The 17,403-nt window shown below is 33.0% G+C and overlaps 1 protein-coding gene and 1 non-coding gene across 4 annotated transcripts; one reads left to right on the forward strand and one right to left on the reverse strand.

The window, feature by feature from the left end:
- Nucleotides 1-49: 49 nt before the first annotated feature.
- Nucleotides 50-17,264, reverse strand: LOC135144742 (protein scarlet). Of its 3 annotated transcripts, none has more exons than XM_064076813.1 (14): nucleotides 16,905-17,264; nucleotides 12,920-13,088; nucleotides 12,599-12,659; nucleotides 12,490-12,539; nucleotides 12,133-12,440; nucleotides 11,846-12,084; nucleotides 11,327-11,516; nucleotides 11,245-11,270; nucleotides 11,089-11,194; nucleotides 6,222-6,449; nucleotides 3,162-3,297; nucleotides 2,535-2,640; nucleotides 400-500; nucleotides 50-348 (listed from the first exon to the last, which is right to left on the reverse strand). In XM_064076813.1, the coding sequence occupies exons 1-14, from the start codon at nucleotides 16,983-16,985 to the stop codon at nucleotides 173-175; spliced, it is 1,977 nt and encodes a 658-aa protein (XP_063932883.1). In that variant the 5' UTR covers nucleotides 16,986-17,264; the 3' UTR covers nucleotides 50-172. The 3 variants fall into 3 exon arrangements, with proteins under 3 accessions (XP_063932883.1, XP_063932891.1, XP_063932898.1); XM_064076821.1 differs by having other exon boundaries at nucleotides 12,599-12,647; nucleotides 16,905-17,263; XM_064076828.1 differs by lacking the exons at nucleotides 12,920-13,088; nucleotides 16,905-17,264 and adding an exon at nucleotides 12,706-12,900.
- On the forward strand, nucleotides 5,775-5,848 carry Trnan-guu (transfer RNA asparagine (anticodon GUU)). The gene has a single exon. It is a non-coding gene; the product is annotated as a tRNA-Asn (tRNA).
- Nucleotides 17,265-17,403: the final 139 nt, after the last annotated feature.

The raw sequence follows: 17,403 nt of genomic DNA on the forward strand, positions 1-17,403 counted from the left end.
ACAGAGGTCAGCTCGAGCTTTTGAGCTTTTTGACACGATTAACGCAGGGTTATTTTTACCACTTTTTATTCATTCCAGACGATACAAGGCGTGCTATTATATAACACATAAATCGCTGCAGGGGCAGTTTCTAATTAAAGTGAGAAATTAGTTGACAGACACGTCGGGATGGTTATTTTTTTCGCGTTTTTAGCCACAAACACATGAAGCCTAAAGAGTGAAAAACGATACACAGGAAAAACATGCTCCATAAATCACGTAACAAGTTGTCTTCGGAAAAACTGTATTTTTGTAAAACTTGAGAGCCTGAGGTTAGGCAAGGGATTCTCTGGTCAGACGCGTCACATGCTGCAAAAAATGTGAAATAATTTTGGGAAAAATATACACAAGAGTACTCACTAATATTGTTTATACCGTCCCATTGTACTACCGAAATGACTTCTGTTGAGTACATCAACCAAGAGAGGTATTTTGTCCAAGTAAAAAGCTGAGGAAGAGAACTGAAAAATTTGATTTGGTTTTAGATAAAATAAAAACCGTATGGATTAAATTGTGTACATTAAAATTAATAATGAAACAAGGAATGCCTTTAAGGCAAGTGTATTGCAAGATGATCATCTTGTTTTTTTTTTTTTAATAACTTAACCCCCAGTTTTAAATACCTACTACCAATATATTTTCTACACAAATAATTTAAAAATATTTCTCATAATTACCCGATCAAAAGAATGTTGAATTTAATAAATATTACATAATACCATATGATGAAAAAAACCATCGTCTAGTCAGCCATGAAATTAATTTGTTTTTAAGCTGTGGTGGTAATATTTTTGTTCTCCACTCAAATTACCTCTCTTAGAGCCGTTTGACACGGGACTAATTTTCGTACTAAATTGTATGCGAGAAATTAGAATCAGTTGTAATAAGTTTAACATTTGTGTTATTAGCATGATAAAAACAATGCTTGAAACAGATTTTTTTTATTATTCCAAGCTATTGCCGAAATGGTCAAGCATGAAAAGTGTGAATGAAATGCGATACATAGAAGAATTTCGCAAACAACCTCAAAAGCGAACAGCTGTGACAATACAGATTTCACAATACTTTTTTTTTTATTAATTCCGTGGCCAAATATGCGACGTTTGTTTTTTCGGTGATATGGTAAAAATAAAAATTTGTAGGAAAACACATTTCACTACATTTGGGACACTACTTTTTTATTTAGGATACTAGCATCTTGGCGGTTACAGTGACTGTATATAGATACTAGCGCACTATATAATAATCTGAAAGAGGAACAGAAAAATAGTGTTTAAAGCATAGGGAAATAAAATTATATAATGGTGCAACTTTAGTCTATACCTTTTTTTTTGTATCACTAATAATTTATTAATAACACATCGTGGATTGCGTGCCTAGTCCCTAGTGACGCACCCTGTATATATAAATTTTTCGGCAACGAGTACATAATTTATACAGAGTGATTATGAAACATAATACATCAAGTTTTTGTATTTTTAATAAGAAGATTTTCCGCTTCTATCATTCGGCCTGAAATATTGGTTTCAAACAGTAAACACATTAAAAAAACTTAAGAAATCTAGATCATGCTTTTGTGTCAGGCTACGACGAGTCACAAAATTTCAAAGTCTACTTGATGTACAATTTTTTATAAGCACCTGGTATAAGTAATATTGGTAACATCTTTATGAATTTTGATAAAATTAAAAAATAAATACAAAATAAAATGTTGAAGTTATCGTGCTATGTCTTTTAGGAAGTCAGTAATATTTTGGTAATGTTAATTTAAAAATGATAAAAGTCATGGTACGGAAAGTTGTGAGCTGTATTTCTTGTAATATCAGATCTTTTGATGTTTATTTGAGTCGAATCTAACGTCTCTTTGTATGTATTTAAATAAAACATGTATATAAAATATGGTGAATTTTTCGTTACTGAGAAATCGACTGTAGGAAAAAAAACCCTATGGTAGCAAGTATTAATAAGTAATTTAAAAACAATACAAATTAATTTTAAAATACATTTCAGTTTTTTAGACGTTTTAGACCATCTATAAATCTAACATCTGAATTTTCGTACTGCATAACAACGTATGTGGAGTATTAGATAAAACATAATTGATAGAAATCTGACATTATTTAAAAAGCACATCTGGTAAATTGCGGTAACAAAGAACCGTAACTAAAAATACAAACATGGCAGTTGCCTTAATTGTGCTACACACAGTCACATAAATGCACTCTCGTATATAAAGACTTTGAATTGCATGCTACAAAAGAAATGCAACAGTTTGCTGGGGGATGCATACATGTCGTTTGTCACGCTCAAATTTATAAATGAATGTTGGTTAGACATCAAACAAACAGAGAGTCTTTAGGAAATAAATTCCTGCGTCTCGTTTTACATTTTTTCCGTTTGGCAAATAAATAGGCTAACAAATTGTCACTTATTTTTCCATTTTTACTATAAAATTAAAACTTTGTAAAGCCTTTGGGGACTTCGAAGTGTCTTACCTTAATTTTATAAAAATTCCGGACATCACCATTAGCAAATAATCGAACGGAACCAAGTAAGCCATAGCTAAGGGTGCTGAATCGAAAGCATTCGAAAAAAATACCCCTGGAAACAAAATCTACATATCATTTATTTTCATAGCTGACGTATTAATTAATCAGATACTAGCTGTCCCAAATGTAACATGAACAATAAAATGTCTGTTATACGAATTTAAAATTTACAAACGTCAGTTTATCAAAATAAATGAGGTTTATACATTAAATTGCTAAAAATTTAAGCAATAAAACTTTAAGTGCACTAGATGGGCGAATTAAGTTTGGAGATATGGCACAATTAGAATAAATCCGTAATAATATAACTTAAAGTCTAATAATAGCTTCGTCAATAAAAAAATTGGGGCATCTAAAACAAGTTATGTTAGTGCCAATAATAGTCCGGAGGGCGCGTTAATGCCTATAATAAAAGATATTTATTAATTTTAAGAGAGAATAAGGAAAGATTTATTGAGATTTTGAAACACAATTGGACAGGTGAGTATTGTAGTACATAATTTGGGAGCGTGATAAGTTGAGTGAAATTATAATGTAGCAAATAGTTCGGTGGTTGGTATTAGAATTACTTACCGCACGCAGCGGCGGCATTCAAGGTAAGAATACCTGCCAAAGTTGTCATTAAGAAGGCATAAGTAGTCGCACGGAGTCCTGAGAGCCAATATACTATTATCACGAACAAAACTGGCTCTATTATTAAACCAGGCAGCTGAAACCGAATTTGTGATGACATACAAGTGATACTAAAATTGAATTATGGTGACATATTTTAATGGATCTAATATGAATTCTATTGAATATAATTCACATTTAGGTTTTTAAATAATTCGATAATGGCGAGTGAACATTTGTTGTTTGATTAATTAAATTATTCGATCAATAGGAGAGGCCGTCGCATGTGGCTGAGGATTCGTTAGTGGGGTGAATGCTAATTTCGAACCAATTTGTCCAATAGAGCATTCATCCATCCATCTCAAAATTAGAAACAGAGCAATGTTTCTCTGCAAAGACATACTCCGAATAAAAGTTTATTTAGTGTATGGTATATGGTAGTTTCAATATTTTTAATTTTTTTGGTATACAGGGTCGCTAAAAAGTTTGGAAGCAATTGAATATCGCGAGAGCGGTTTGTCGAATCTTTTTGGAATTTGAGCTGTCCCTAAGAATATTCAAGTTCTATTTTCTACAATTTTTTCAAATTTTATACTTCATTTGCTTTTGAGGTGCAGGGCGAACTTGATTTTTTGATTTTTTAAATAGCACTAGTAGTCAAATGTTCCGTTTTTAAATAGTGCATTTGTTTCTGAATTGAGAAATGTAAAATAAATTGTCAAAATAAAAATAACATCAGAAAATCATAGTTAGCCGTGACAATACTCTCACCTGTCATAGTCCTGGCGTAGGACACTTTATTCAAAAATTATACTAGTGCCCAATAATCGTAAAAAAGATAGAACTGAGAGTACATACACTGAAATAAATGTGCCAGCGTAACAGATTGATTTAAATGCAGTTTCCAAATAATTTACAAAGTATTCTAGAAATAACAATACTCCGATTTAATTATTGTAAATTGCGAATACATTCTTATGAAAGTTTTTTGAAAATTTTAAATAAAAAATTTTATCATAGAAAAAAGATTAAATTAGCGTTTAAAACGCCATAATTTTACAACAAATGTTCGAAATGTTCTCCATTCACTTCCTGGAAATAGTAAATACGTTGCACAAAGTTTTTAAATGAATCTGTTAGAATATTAGGCGCCATATTAGCGATCACATTTAATATTCTTTCTTGGAGTTCTTTGGTGCTTTGTGGTCTACTAACATAAACTCCATTTTTACATAATCGCAAAGAAAAACGTCAAGTGGGGTTAAATCGGCTGACCTATCTGGCTACTCAACTGTTCCCCTTCGTCCTATCCACCTTCCAAGTTTCAATCAAGTAATGCCGTACTTGATGTTCGAAGTTAGGTAGTGTTTCATCTTGTTGGAACCAAATGGACTATACTGGTAAATTTAGGTTTTCATAGTTGCGAAGTATTTGTCTAAGTTGGTGAATGATACTTTGTTGCATAAGTTCGAGTTATCTGTCAGACGTTAAATTTCCGTTAATGAAAATGGAGCCTACAGTGTGGCGACTAATAATGCTGCACCAAATATTAATTTTTTGGGGGTACTAACCTCCTCCCTCCTGTGTGGATTTGTATTGTACCAGTATCTACAGTTATAGCGATTAACATGCCCATTCACACAAAAAGTAGACTCATCTGAAAAGAATAATTGGTTTATGCAGATGCCATACTGATGTAGTCTGTCTGCCATAATTTCGCAAAATTCGATTCTGCGGTCAAAGTCATCCTGACTTAATTCTTGTAGTAAATGAGTATTTGATTTGGCTAGTGGTGCTATTAAAAAAAAGAAAATTAGCCTTGCATCTTGAAAACAAATGAAGTCTAATGTTAAAAAAAAAACACTGTAAATAGAGCTTAAGTATTTTTAAATATAGCTCAAATTTCAAGAAGGTCCAACTAACCATTCCCGAGATATTCAACCGCTTCCATACTTTTTAGCAACCCTGTACGTGTCATATTATGTGTACCAAAATTTAAAAAATATATATATTGTTCCATGCGTATATGTAATATGCGAAACTCAAATTAGAATTTGTTTTTTTTTGTTTATTTTATTTATTTCATCGTATTTTTATCATTATTTATTTCATAGTAAAAAATTTTAAAAGTGAATCTTTGGCACGAGATTCTCCTATTGCTGGTTGTACAACCCTGCCACTCAGGGTTGGTTTACAGGACCATTACCGATTTTAACTTCAGAGGATTTTAAAATTTTAGTGGATACAAAAATAACCTTCGGGTTTAAGTACTCTACAAATACAGACGTAACACAAACCGCATAATTGTTGCATATGTTCATATATTTGTGTAAATATGCGGTCACAAAAAGCGTCACATTATTATATTTAATTGGACGTCTATTTCTACACTATATAAATGAGAACAGATTTAAACAAATAGCAGTGACATCATTTTTTTTCTAAATTGTTATATAATTTTTGGAACACACTATATGTGTGAATATATATAGAGAAATAAAACAGTAGAAGTATCTAGTTTGTAAGTTAGATATCGCTCTCCGTAAGAGCAAAGATGACCGCACCGTAGTCATCGCCTCCGTGGCGCAATCGGCTAGCGCGTTCGGCTGTTAACCGAAAGGTTGGTGGTTCGAGCCCACCCGGGGGCGCTTCTTTTTTTCTTCCCGCATATAGAAATCAATACGATTATTAATTTCATTTTCTCAAACACGATAACGTCGATGATATAACGTTTAGCGGTGCCATTATTCACGTAAAAAATCGAAATTTTCTACTCCTACTTCATTTTATATGTTGGATGTGATTTGAATAATAAATTCGACATTATAATAAAGGCTCCGTTCTTGCTTTCCGATCAGTTTAGTTTTCGTGATATCGAGGAAATTTTTACGACGCTGAGTTATTCTTAATATGCGTTGTTACGTCACTGCCAACGATTTTATTGAATTTAATTTTTTCTGGAGACAAAAATGTGTTGTGAAGTAGGAAGTTATGGAATATTGAATGAGGGAGAATTATTACCAGGGAGATAATCCTTGACGCAAAGTACGTGGGTGTGGAGTAGAGTCCTGATTTATATTCTCTCAAAAACAAGGGGTAGTTCTGGGGGAATTCATTCAAGATTGAGTACATCGGTGAGAAGGTGTTTTCGGTAACTATGAGGAAAATTACGCCCTCCACGTTTTGCGCTCCGGTGGAGGTAGTGGCATTGGTGCCGAAGTAACACAAACCGACCATGAGAGCAATACCCTATAAACAACAACAATAATAACTGGCTATAATAAGGCTCGTGTTGAAAAGTTTTGCACGATTGTCGTCTTTCAAAAATAAATAATAATAAATTGACAGTCAAAGTGAGATTTCTAAAATTCAAAATCAAAAACGAGTTCGTCAAGACTTTTAAACCTGGATGTGTATTTCTGTATTTTGTAATTTTAGCTTTGTCATATTTATAAAAATTGTTCTAAAATTGTTTTGTCAGAATTCTCGCTCTTGAAGGACAGTTAAACAAAGCTAGTGCAGCAAAAGACAAAAATGCAAACGCCGTCAATTATTTTATGAGGGATATTTAGTACTTTAGACGGCGACCTGCAATAAAACCATTACGAATTAGGAATGCATTTACTAGAGAACAAATACGGTCCTGGGTACAGCTTTGAAAGCGACTGGAGATTTTACAACGGCAACACTCATAATCGGAGTCATTTGCACTTATCTTTTGGTGGACTGTATTTCGATTTGTTTTTAGTTTGTACTATATGGACACAACTCATTTCAAGGTTTTTAAAGATATATTTTGAAAGCAAATATTTCAAAGATTTTGCCTTGTTTTTTAAAGTAGAAGAAACTCCTTGAAATTTTGGGCTCACCTTTTTTAAAGTATTCCAGAAGCTATAAGGTTATATGGACATCATAAAATTATCCCATTGTGTGGAAGTTAAGTTGTTTACAATAGAAAAGGTTTTAACGTCGTAAATAACGTGTCCAGTGCAGCTCGACCGACTGCTGTCGGTTCGATCAGGGGTGGCTTTCACTAAATATCTAACTACCTACCACTACTACCTGCAGCCACAAAGGGGTCCGAAATAATAAGTCGCTTTGTAAGCCGGCCCTGTTAAATGTGAGTAAGAAATGTTTAGAAGACGATTTATTGCCAACCGGTAAGCTTAGTGCGAACCACACAAAGGGGGTATTTATTCGCGGTCAACTACTTTTATGATGTTCATATAACCTTATACCTTTTGGGCTACTATAATATACTTTAAAAACAGGATAGAATTAAATTTTAACTGTTTTTCGGAAGGTGAATTTTTTCGGCCGAAATCGAATTTTACATTTCTTAAAAACAGGGCAGATTCCTTAACATTTGGATATGTTTAAAAAAGATGCGTTAAAACAGGGTAGACATGGTTCACTGTAAAATCAACACAGCTGTAAACCTGCGTAGAAGCATAAAATCGGTCGGGCCAAGTCCACTTTCAAATTTAAGGAGTGGGCGCACCCTCAGCGGCGTCCGCCATCGTTTCTCTATCAGAGGGAATTTTCTACCTGCGTAAGGGTACCTGTTTAGATTAGTGCCAATAATTTTAAATAAATAATTTAAAAAACCACCCCCTTCTGAAGTGTGTATATTACGATACTGAATGCTGACCTTAAAATAATCCATCTCTAAAGTCGTTGAATATGTTACTTTTTTAAATTTTTGAAATATTTGGTTTTTAAATATACTTATTACTTAATATAGATTACAAAATAGGGCAAAGTCCTTAAAAAGGTGTTGTGTGCTGAACAAGTCCATGTAGTAGTATCGAAACAAATAAACTTAAAAGAAAGATGAAAAAGGATGATTCTAAATAAACCCAGAAAACTTAGAAATGATTGAAACACAGACTTTGGTCATTCTTGATCAGATGAATAGGATGACAAAAAACTATTTGAAATATTAAACAGATATTTTTTACCTGAACTTCTTGAAATGAGGTCAATGCCTAAATTGGGCACAGAGTATACGAGTAAGGAGCACAAGAACTACAAATTAAATAAAGGAGAATCATGGTTGATGAAAATGACGAGCTGCATGAGCTGAGTAGCAAATATTGAGTAACTTCATAGAAAGAAAAGAATGTTCCGCCTGGTGAACAAAAATATAAATTATAGGTAAGAAAAGAAGTTGGTCGAAGGTTATTTCGATATGACTTCTCTCTCCTCTATAGTACAACAAATCCCGCTTTTCTGAAAAATTATAAAATTTGATTTTACGAACTTTCATTTGTGATAACCTCTATACATTAAAATAAATACAGATAATACCCGTAACAGTCTAACATCTAACTTTTTTTAATGACACCATATACATGTTTTTAAAGATTTTTCTAGAGTTTCTTTTTCTGAATTCATTTTATACTTTAAGCACCCATAATATTCCGTCACTGCCTTTGATTCGAAGGCATTATTACGAAAATACACTCTGTTAACTGGTTTATATTTGGACTGGAGAGCTATTCTCCACCTTTGACAGAAAACGGATTAATAATTGCTCCAAAATACATTAATAAAACGCAAGGCTATGTGTGTATTTCTAGTGAGGTTTCCCATTTGAAACATTTCAACAGAGACAAGAATGTGTGCAATGTAATAATAAAACGATGAGGTTAGCGTTCTTGATTTGGTCAATAAAAAAATATAGATAATAGCAGTAATAACAAAAAAGCCCATGTGACAATCGGATGTGCTCGCCTTTCGCGTTAAAAATCCACACTAAGGCAGTAAGCTAACGAATAACCTTGTAGGGTTTCTGTCTATGCTGGTATAAAAGGCTGATATATAATTTTAATTTTTTTGCGAAAAATTTTATGTCTCGAGAAAATTGCAAGGATTTTTATTTTTATTTTTTTCCACAGGAGTGCTTTATTTTATACCTAAGGTGGAACATGCTAGGAATTCTGATGGAACGTCATCACATTATTGGTGGAGATGATTAGGTAAATTTTGGTTAGCGTTTTGCCACCTACACAATTTCTTACTATACATATAAAATTTTGCAACAAACTGTAGTTTCGAAGATTATCTGTCTAGTAAAAATTGACACAGACGGCAGACAGACAGATTTACAGACAAACAGACAGACAAACATGAAAGTAACAGTCGCTCGATAGTCCCTATTACAATACTCCTTTAGCTTACCCTCTGGGAGTAAAATCATAGGTAATAGCAGCAATAATGTGAGAAAAGAAGAAAGGGGTCATGAAACGTCGAGAAAACATGAAAGTGGTAATTCGTCGGATGAACCCTATTACGGATGTAAAATGAAACATTATGAATGAAGAAGTAAATAAAATGTAACAGATTAAAATGCCAAATCAAAAAAAATATATATAGTAAGAAATTAGAAACTTCAGTTTTAAGAACAAAATCCAGGATACATGGGTAATTCACAAAAATACAAATCTCTGAAAGAAATACTTGTAAAATTTCACAAAGCACAAAAATGTAAAAAATTATTTGGGTAGAAAACTTATCGAAGTAAATATAGTTAAAGAGAAGAATACAAACATGAAAAGGAAGATCTTAAAGATATCCGTGATTGCAACCCGGCCTTAATCATTCTTCAAGTGAAGACGATAGTGATAAACTATTTGTAACATTTTAAACAATATTCGATTAAAACAGAAGATATTTTTTACTTGTTGAAGAAACAAATGAGGCCAACACTTGTCGAAAACACTTACAATGGGGATTTATAGTATATGTATATATAATATATGCAAGAAGAAAACACAGGATTGTAACCACAAATTAAATAAAGAAAAATCAAGGATGAATGAAAATCATAAGATGTATGAACCGTTTTAAATAATGAAGAAATCTGAAGACCTTTTGATCTTTGCAGTTATGGTAACTGCTTTTTCTAAACAAAACCCTATACTAGATATTGTCTCCTGAGTAGCACAATAGAAAGAAAAGAAAGTTTAGCCTGGAGACCAGAAGTATAAACTATAAGGTAAGAAAAAAAGTAACAATATGAAGAGCCACCGAAAGTATAAGTTACGTAAACCAAATTGTGGAACTGGAAAAAAAAGAGCTAGATAGAAATTTGTCTAGAATTTTCAAGTAGGTATATAACAAGTAAAGCCAACAGTTCCAGGTCTTCTTTGTTTCTGAGAAATAAGTACTTAGTAAAATTATTACTTATCTTTTATAAATGTCCCTAAAGTTGTAAGCAAAAGTTCTTTCCTAAGAAAGCGTCAGCTTTTAATCTTGAATTACAATATTGTGGAGTGATAAACATTTAAATAGAAAAAAAATCCGTTGCCTTACCTGGACAATTTTATGAATAATGCAAATTTTGTAGTGCGCCTCTGGCATTTCCATTTATTTCCATTTTTGTAATAGGCAGTCAACAATAAACATGTTTTATAACTGGTTTTATGTATTTCCAATAATTATCGCATTGAAAAATAGTGCAAAACTTTCCACCAGAAACCTTACTTGTAAATTATGAAAGCGAGGCGGCGAAAGATTGAGACCGAAATACCTTCTTCAGTTTTGTAGACAGCATAAGAAAAAATCTAACATTGAAAACTGACGATAGCTTCACACTATATTACATTTATTCCATCATTAACCGGTTACTGTATACGTATATTAAAACATATAAGTTGTTTTTTAAATCATTAGTGTAATATAAATACGACGCCAAGTCAAATTTCTAGAATCTTTTTTCGTGATACAATAGCAATGATTAAAAGCATACAGTTTGATGAAGACCACCAAAAGTTAGAAAGGGCGGTCACTCTTAAGTGAAACACCCTATACATTTACTAATCAAGTCAACATCTGCATGAGAAATAAATTTCGCCACCTCTGTATTATTCTCACTATTTCTTACAGATCTTTGCAAAATTTTGTACGTTTGCAACGCTGGATTCCTCCACACATCCATAAGCCAGCGATAACTCAGCCAAAACACCTTTTCCCAAACAAATAACCCCTTACTGAAAGCACATCATCATTTCATGTATCTTTGATCGAAGTGGAAACTCACAAATTCCTCCCCAGCTTGTACGTTTTCTACATAAACACAAAGATAAGTTTGTTTACGGGAAAGCAAACAAAACCCACATTACCTCAACAGCTCTTCCCATATGAAATTCGTACTGTACAACAACGTCAACTTCCCTATTATAATCACTCACAGCAAACTGATCACATATTCTCTTTACAGATTGTTTACTGTTTTCGTCGCCGGAAGTGGCTGCCAAAGTTTTAATAAAAAAGTCAGCCGGGTTATACGAGGAGGGGCACTGATAACCCACCCTAAAACGCAAAAAATGAACACGAATTAAAACATGCAAGCCGGGATCTCCAAACATTGAATTTCATTGAAATGAGTATCTAAATACTGTAATCCGGAAAAAACGTAAAAGGCGTCTGTCATTTTTTATAGTGGGGATCGGTTTCGAACAGTTATTTTTCGATCATCTTCAGTCCAGGGTTTAGAATAAAAAAATGAACGGAAAATAACCGCTCGTCACTGTAAAAAATAAAGTGGAGAATAAACGATTTTTTTTCTTTTCTCCGATGGAAACAACTCTACTTCGAACGAATTCAAGCTCAGATCCTGGACTAACAATTAGTGAGTATACTTTTCGAAAAAATCTAGCGCAGAAGCTGCGCTTCCCATGAACGCTATCCGCCCTTCGGTCATCAAAATCAGTTGACTAAACATGTTGAAAATATCCGACGAGGGTTGATGTATGGTGCACAGAATAGTTTTGCCGCTAGCGGCCATCGTATTCATCATCGACACGATTTTTTGGGCCGAAAACGAGTCTAAACCAGTGGTTGGCTCATCGCAAAACAATATCGGAGGGTCTGTTAGAAGCTAAAACTGTTATTTGAGTACTTTCATTAATTAGTGCAAATATCGTACTTCAGTAGCGAAAGAGAGGCGCTTTTTCTCGCCCCCTGAAAGAACCTTGCTGTCTCCGGTTTGGCCGATTTTCGTGTTGATGCACTTTAAAAGCCCCAAACTTTTAAGTATCTGATAAATTTTCGAATTACGCTCTGTTTGTGTCGTCTTTCTATCAAGCTTTAAGCGCGACATAATGTTCATATGTTCCAAAACAGTCAGCGAACCGATGAAAATGTCTTCCTGATGCATGAACCCGCTTAAATATTTCATGTAGCTTCCGATAGGGCGGCCATTTATCAAAACATCTCCGTCCATGTATGTTCCACCTTGGGGATGAAAGATTTAAATGTGATTTTTTCGCGAGGGTTTAATTACCGGTGTTCCTGTAGGCTAAAGTTGACATTAGGGTACTTTTACCAGCGCCACTAAAAAGAAGTTAATTTTTAAATGTTGCGGAAAGAAGATGAAAATATTAAAATTTTACCTAGCCCCCATTAAAGCCACTAAACTTCCCGCTTTTACGGCACCAGTTACTGAAACATAAACTGGTGGAAAAATTCAAGAATTTATTAATTTTCTGCACATACTCACCTACATAAGGTTGTTATTACTTTAAAAAGTACACAATAGCTGAGTTAGAAAATTTACAAACTTAGTCTCTAGTTTACTTAAAAGTTTATACTCGCAAAAATCGTTTCTCATTTTGGATTCATGCCGGGTTTTTACAGATTATTCAAAACCGACAATTTGAGCCAATTAGATTCTATTCGTGTCAAGTCTACACAAATACTCTTAAACAACTTACCACCATTAATTATCCTCTTGCATACAATTTTTCCGTTCTTTTTAGTTTTAGCGTATACCGAGACGTCGTTCCAAGCCAGAGTCACACCTTCTTCGAATGGAGACCATTGGGTGTAAGTTCTCACGCGTTTTGGTAAAGAATCGCTGTCAACGAAGATGCCAGAACTATCCTGAAAAATACATACATCGGGACAATTCAGTAATTCCATAATTATAATCAAGTGCATTTTTTAATATATGCAAGTGAACATGTGAAAAGCACTTTTGGAGTACTTTGGTCTTTAAAAATATTAAGCTTATCATCGAAAAGTATTTCCGTCCAACCGAACATGAAAATTTCGTTTAAAGATGCAAATCGAGCTCTATCTTACACTTTACTGAGCATATAATGTGGTAACTGTAGGTAAAAAAGCAAGTGGTATTTTTTCGAAATATCAACGTAAACATGAAAAAAATATGAATATAAAGGTTTGTTGCCACTATCGTTTTGAAAATATAAAACCTTAAATTATATTATTCCTCATCAAATGTATTATGACTATCAGTATTACCAAAACAAGAATTTATTGGTTAGCTCTGATTGTCGAATAAGCTCCTTATTTATTTCGGGTTTAGTAAATGGCAAAATGTAAAACAGTATTGTAATCTAATTATACAAAGCAATTTCATTTGCAAAATATACATTTGTGTATTTTCATTATATGGAGAAGTTCATTTTTTTGTTGGAGAAAAAATTCAAAACATGTTCCAATTGTTACATGATCCTGATAAACTACCGACTCAATATTTTACAGTTAAAGCTACAAAAAAATTCTAAAAATCTGTTATTGTATGTAAAACATAATTAAGCGAGTTTTTTACATTCCTTTTTCAAAAAATTTGATCTGAACTTAATTAGACAAAACTTCCCAGCCTCTGAAATGCAATCGAACAATTCCTTCGAAAAAAAAAAATTAACTATACCTATAACTTAACATAAAGATATGTGTGGGCTGTCAAAAACAGGTAAAGAAGCATGTTATACAGTGGCGTACACAACATCCTCGCAAGTCCTGCACAATCTGCACAGTACCGATAATATTAAATACATACAGGGCTAGTCACGAGAGAATTACTTCTGAAAATTATTTTTACGCAACCCAAAATACTAATACCCTGTACCACTTGATATTATCTGAATTTAAAATGAAATGCCTAATCCATGATTGCTTTGACTTTGGCAGTGTCACTTTGACGTTAATTAATTTTTAACATTTTTTTTCATCGTTGGCTCGCCTTTAGAGCCCCATTCGATCGACGACATACAGTCAGATCAATCTGGGCTATACTGAAGCCGTAAGTGCTCTACCAATGTTGTTCGCCGCTAATGTGCATGTGTTAATTCGCCATCTCTGCGTCACCTAGAGCCTCTTCGAAGTGCAAATCTGCAACCTCTGGACTTCTTTGGCCATCCATTTACAAAAAAGCCGTAGCATCCCCCCAAAATGTCCAACATTTTCAACAGATTAGTAGTTAAATTATTTACTCACTTGTTTGAGTTTGTGTTGTAACCTTTGAATAAAATTCCGTAAAAGGAATTTTTAGAAATAATTTTCTCGTGATTAATCGGTTGCAAAAGATCAAGAGGCACACTGACAAATTTATTAGCGGCGCCGGAGGAGATTTCCGACTGGCTGCGGTACCACCATGGACACTCGCGTAACCTCTTTTTCCACAATTGTCAAAATGACATTGCCAAACTCAAAGCAATCATGGATTAAGCAGTTTATTTTAAATTCAGTTAGTATCAAATGGTACATGGTATTCGTATTTTGGGTTGCGTAAAAATAATTTTCAGAAGTAATTCTCTCGTGACTAACCCTGTATATGTATTTAAAGCAGACAACAAATCGGAAAAATATATTGTCAGTACATGCTTAACCTTGATTGTTTGTACTTATACACTAAAAGAATGCGACGAGTAAACACCTGGTAAGCTGCCTTTTTGAACGATTTTATCTCCTCAAAACAGAAGAGGTGACTAAAATTATTATTAATTAACGCCAGTCCCTACGTTTTTCAAAAATAAAACAATATTTTCAACAAAAACTTATTTTCCGACAAAAAAGACGATAATGTTTTTTGGATAGTGGTTATATTTAAAATTTCGTAACAATAAGAAAATGTGTTGAAAATCCCATGCACAAAACGTAGGGACAATGAAACAAAACGTTTTGAATATTATTTTGGGTAAGTAGCTGTTTGTACGGTAATTCTGATTTTATTATTATTAACATAAGCGCAACCGTACACAACATTACTGTATTCTCAAATTTTCGAAAAAATGGAAAGAATAGGAGTATGTTACTTTACAAAATTTAAATTAAAAACAAATTATTGTCAATTTTCACCTCAACATTTTTCCCAGTAAATGTTATTTAAATTTTATAAAATGAGATACTCCTGCACTTCTGAGTTATGAATACACCTTGATTTTGGATATGATTGTCATACTTTTTGTTGTTTAATTCTTCTTCTTTTTCTATAGATATATTAAATAAAGGTAATTTCACGTAGAGTTTTAAGTAGTCAGTCGTCTTGTAATTGAAAGTCCCGCATGCATTATATGCATGGTAGTGCCATTTAAAAAAAATTAAGTTGACCTTGCATATCGAAAAAAAAATGAAACAAAAAATTTTTTTTAAGTAATTAGAGCATAACTTCTTGTAACCCTATACCTAATTTCAGCTGATTGGTACAATTGGTTCTTAAGATATTTAATCGTGTCTTCGTGTCCATATATTCTAGCAACCCTGTATATAAAACCTTAGCAATAAACTGCTAGAAGACCTGAGAAAATATAGAACTAGTAAATAATGAATTAAGTTATTTCATTAAGTTGACAGTACACTTCATAAATAATAATAATTTACAAATGGGGAACTTACAAATTCTGGGCCTGTATTAATTGAAATGTTGTGGAAAATACACAAAGGGCAATAAAAGACTCTTTAAAAGAAGATCATTCGGTTTTAAAACTCTAGGACATACAAGTTGCAATAATAGTGTCTCTTAAAGCTTGTTAAATACTACAAATTTATATGCAGACTGGGCAACAAAATGAACAACTAAACCTCTATCTTCGAAATAATTGGAATTTTTATATAATTTCAAATTCTCATTCTTTCTAATAATAATCAATTTCTACATGAAAAACTTACGTCCAATAGTATTTGAGTTTCTTTCCTATTTTAATCTTGCTCTTTAAATCAACATCCTGACTTAGTTTCCTTTCCACTTTGTTTTCGTGTTTTCTTGATCTTTTTTACTATACTAACTAGACGTCTTTTTATCTCTCAATCAGAATTACATAGATCAACATTATTATTATTATTAATTACAAAAATTGAGTGCGATATTTCCTTATTTAGGTAACTAATATAGACATAATTTATTTTTAAAGTTTGAAGCAAAAATATCGCAGAGATATTTTTAAAGATTTTTTTGTCCGGAAAGTTTATTTCATCAGGTTTGGGTTGCTCGAAATCGTTTAGCGACCCAAGATCGTAAAATAGCTCTCATATAACATGCAATTCTATTTTAACACGCCCATATTGAATATCATTGCGGTTAATTCGCACTGATTGACGAGTGAAAAGGGTATAGACGATCTTGTTATAAATTTATAGTAGTTTGAAGCAAGAACCGGCTGTTAGGCCGGGCTCGAATCGATCCAGCCTTCATTTATTAACGCAAATTTACTCGCGATGATTACAATAATAACCGTTGCATCCATTATTAAATATTTCACAAGCAATTATCTAACAATATCAATTAATTTCTAAATCACGGCGCGCTAATTTAGTTTGGTGTTTAAACTGGCGCGTGTAATTAAACATCAGCAACAATACAATTAGACAAATATTTACTTATCTGGCGTTCTCAGATGTAAATAAAATTCATTTCACATGTTTGTGTGTAATAACGAAAATTCGTTTAATACTCACATTGGTTCCAGAATTGTTCGGTGAATTTCTCCAGCTGGTATTTAGAGGAAATAACGGTGTGCCCTCCTCGTCTGATGCCATTCCAAACCACTAATTACACTATAGCAGCCCGAAATTAACATTTGTTATACTACATATTAATTCTGTAAATTGATAAAAGTAAAGCTTGTGTAAATGTTTACTGAAGCAAATAGACGGTTGTGTTTGTTCAAGGTGTGGGAAGTCTACAAGAACCCTGTGTAATGTTATACTTTTACCCCCTACCACCACACTTTTTTTAGCGATCGATCTAGATTTATTTAAGCGTTAATAAAACTGTTCGATCACATTTCATTCCGTGAGTGACCACCAAATGGAACACTATTTAGCTCAAAAACAACAAAAACGTAACAAAATGTTTAGTACTCCTTATCAAGAGTCTTAACCCAAATACGACTTAAGCTGTTTGTAAAAACTTAGGTGACAATACGAAGTAAACCACAATCGAGTAGCCAAAGTA

Source organism: Zophobas morio, unplaced genomic scaffold (assembly GCF_036711695.1).
Source record: "Zophobas morio isolate AGI-343-1 ecotype UQ-CSIRO unplaced genomic scaffold, CSIRO_AGI_Zmor_V1 ptg000004l, whole genome shotgun sequence".
NCBI classification, from domain to species: domain Eukaryota; kingdom Metazoa; phylum Arthropoda; class Insecta; order Coleoptera; family Tenebrionidae; genus Zophobas; species Zophobas morio.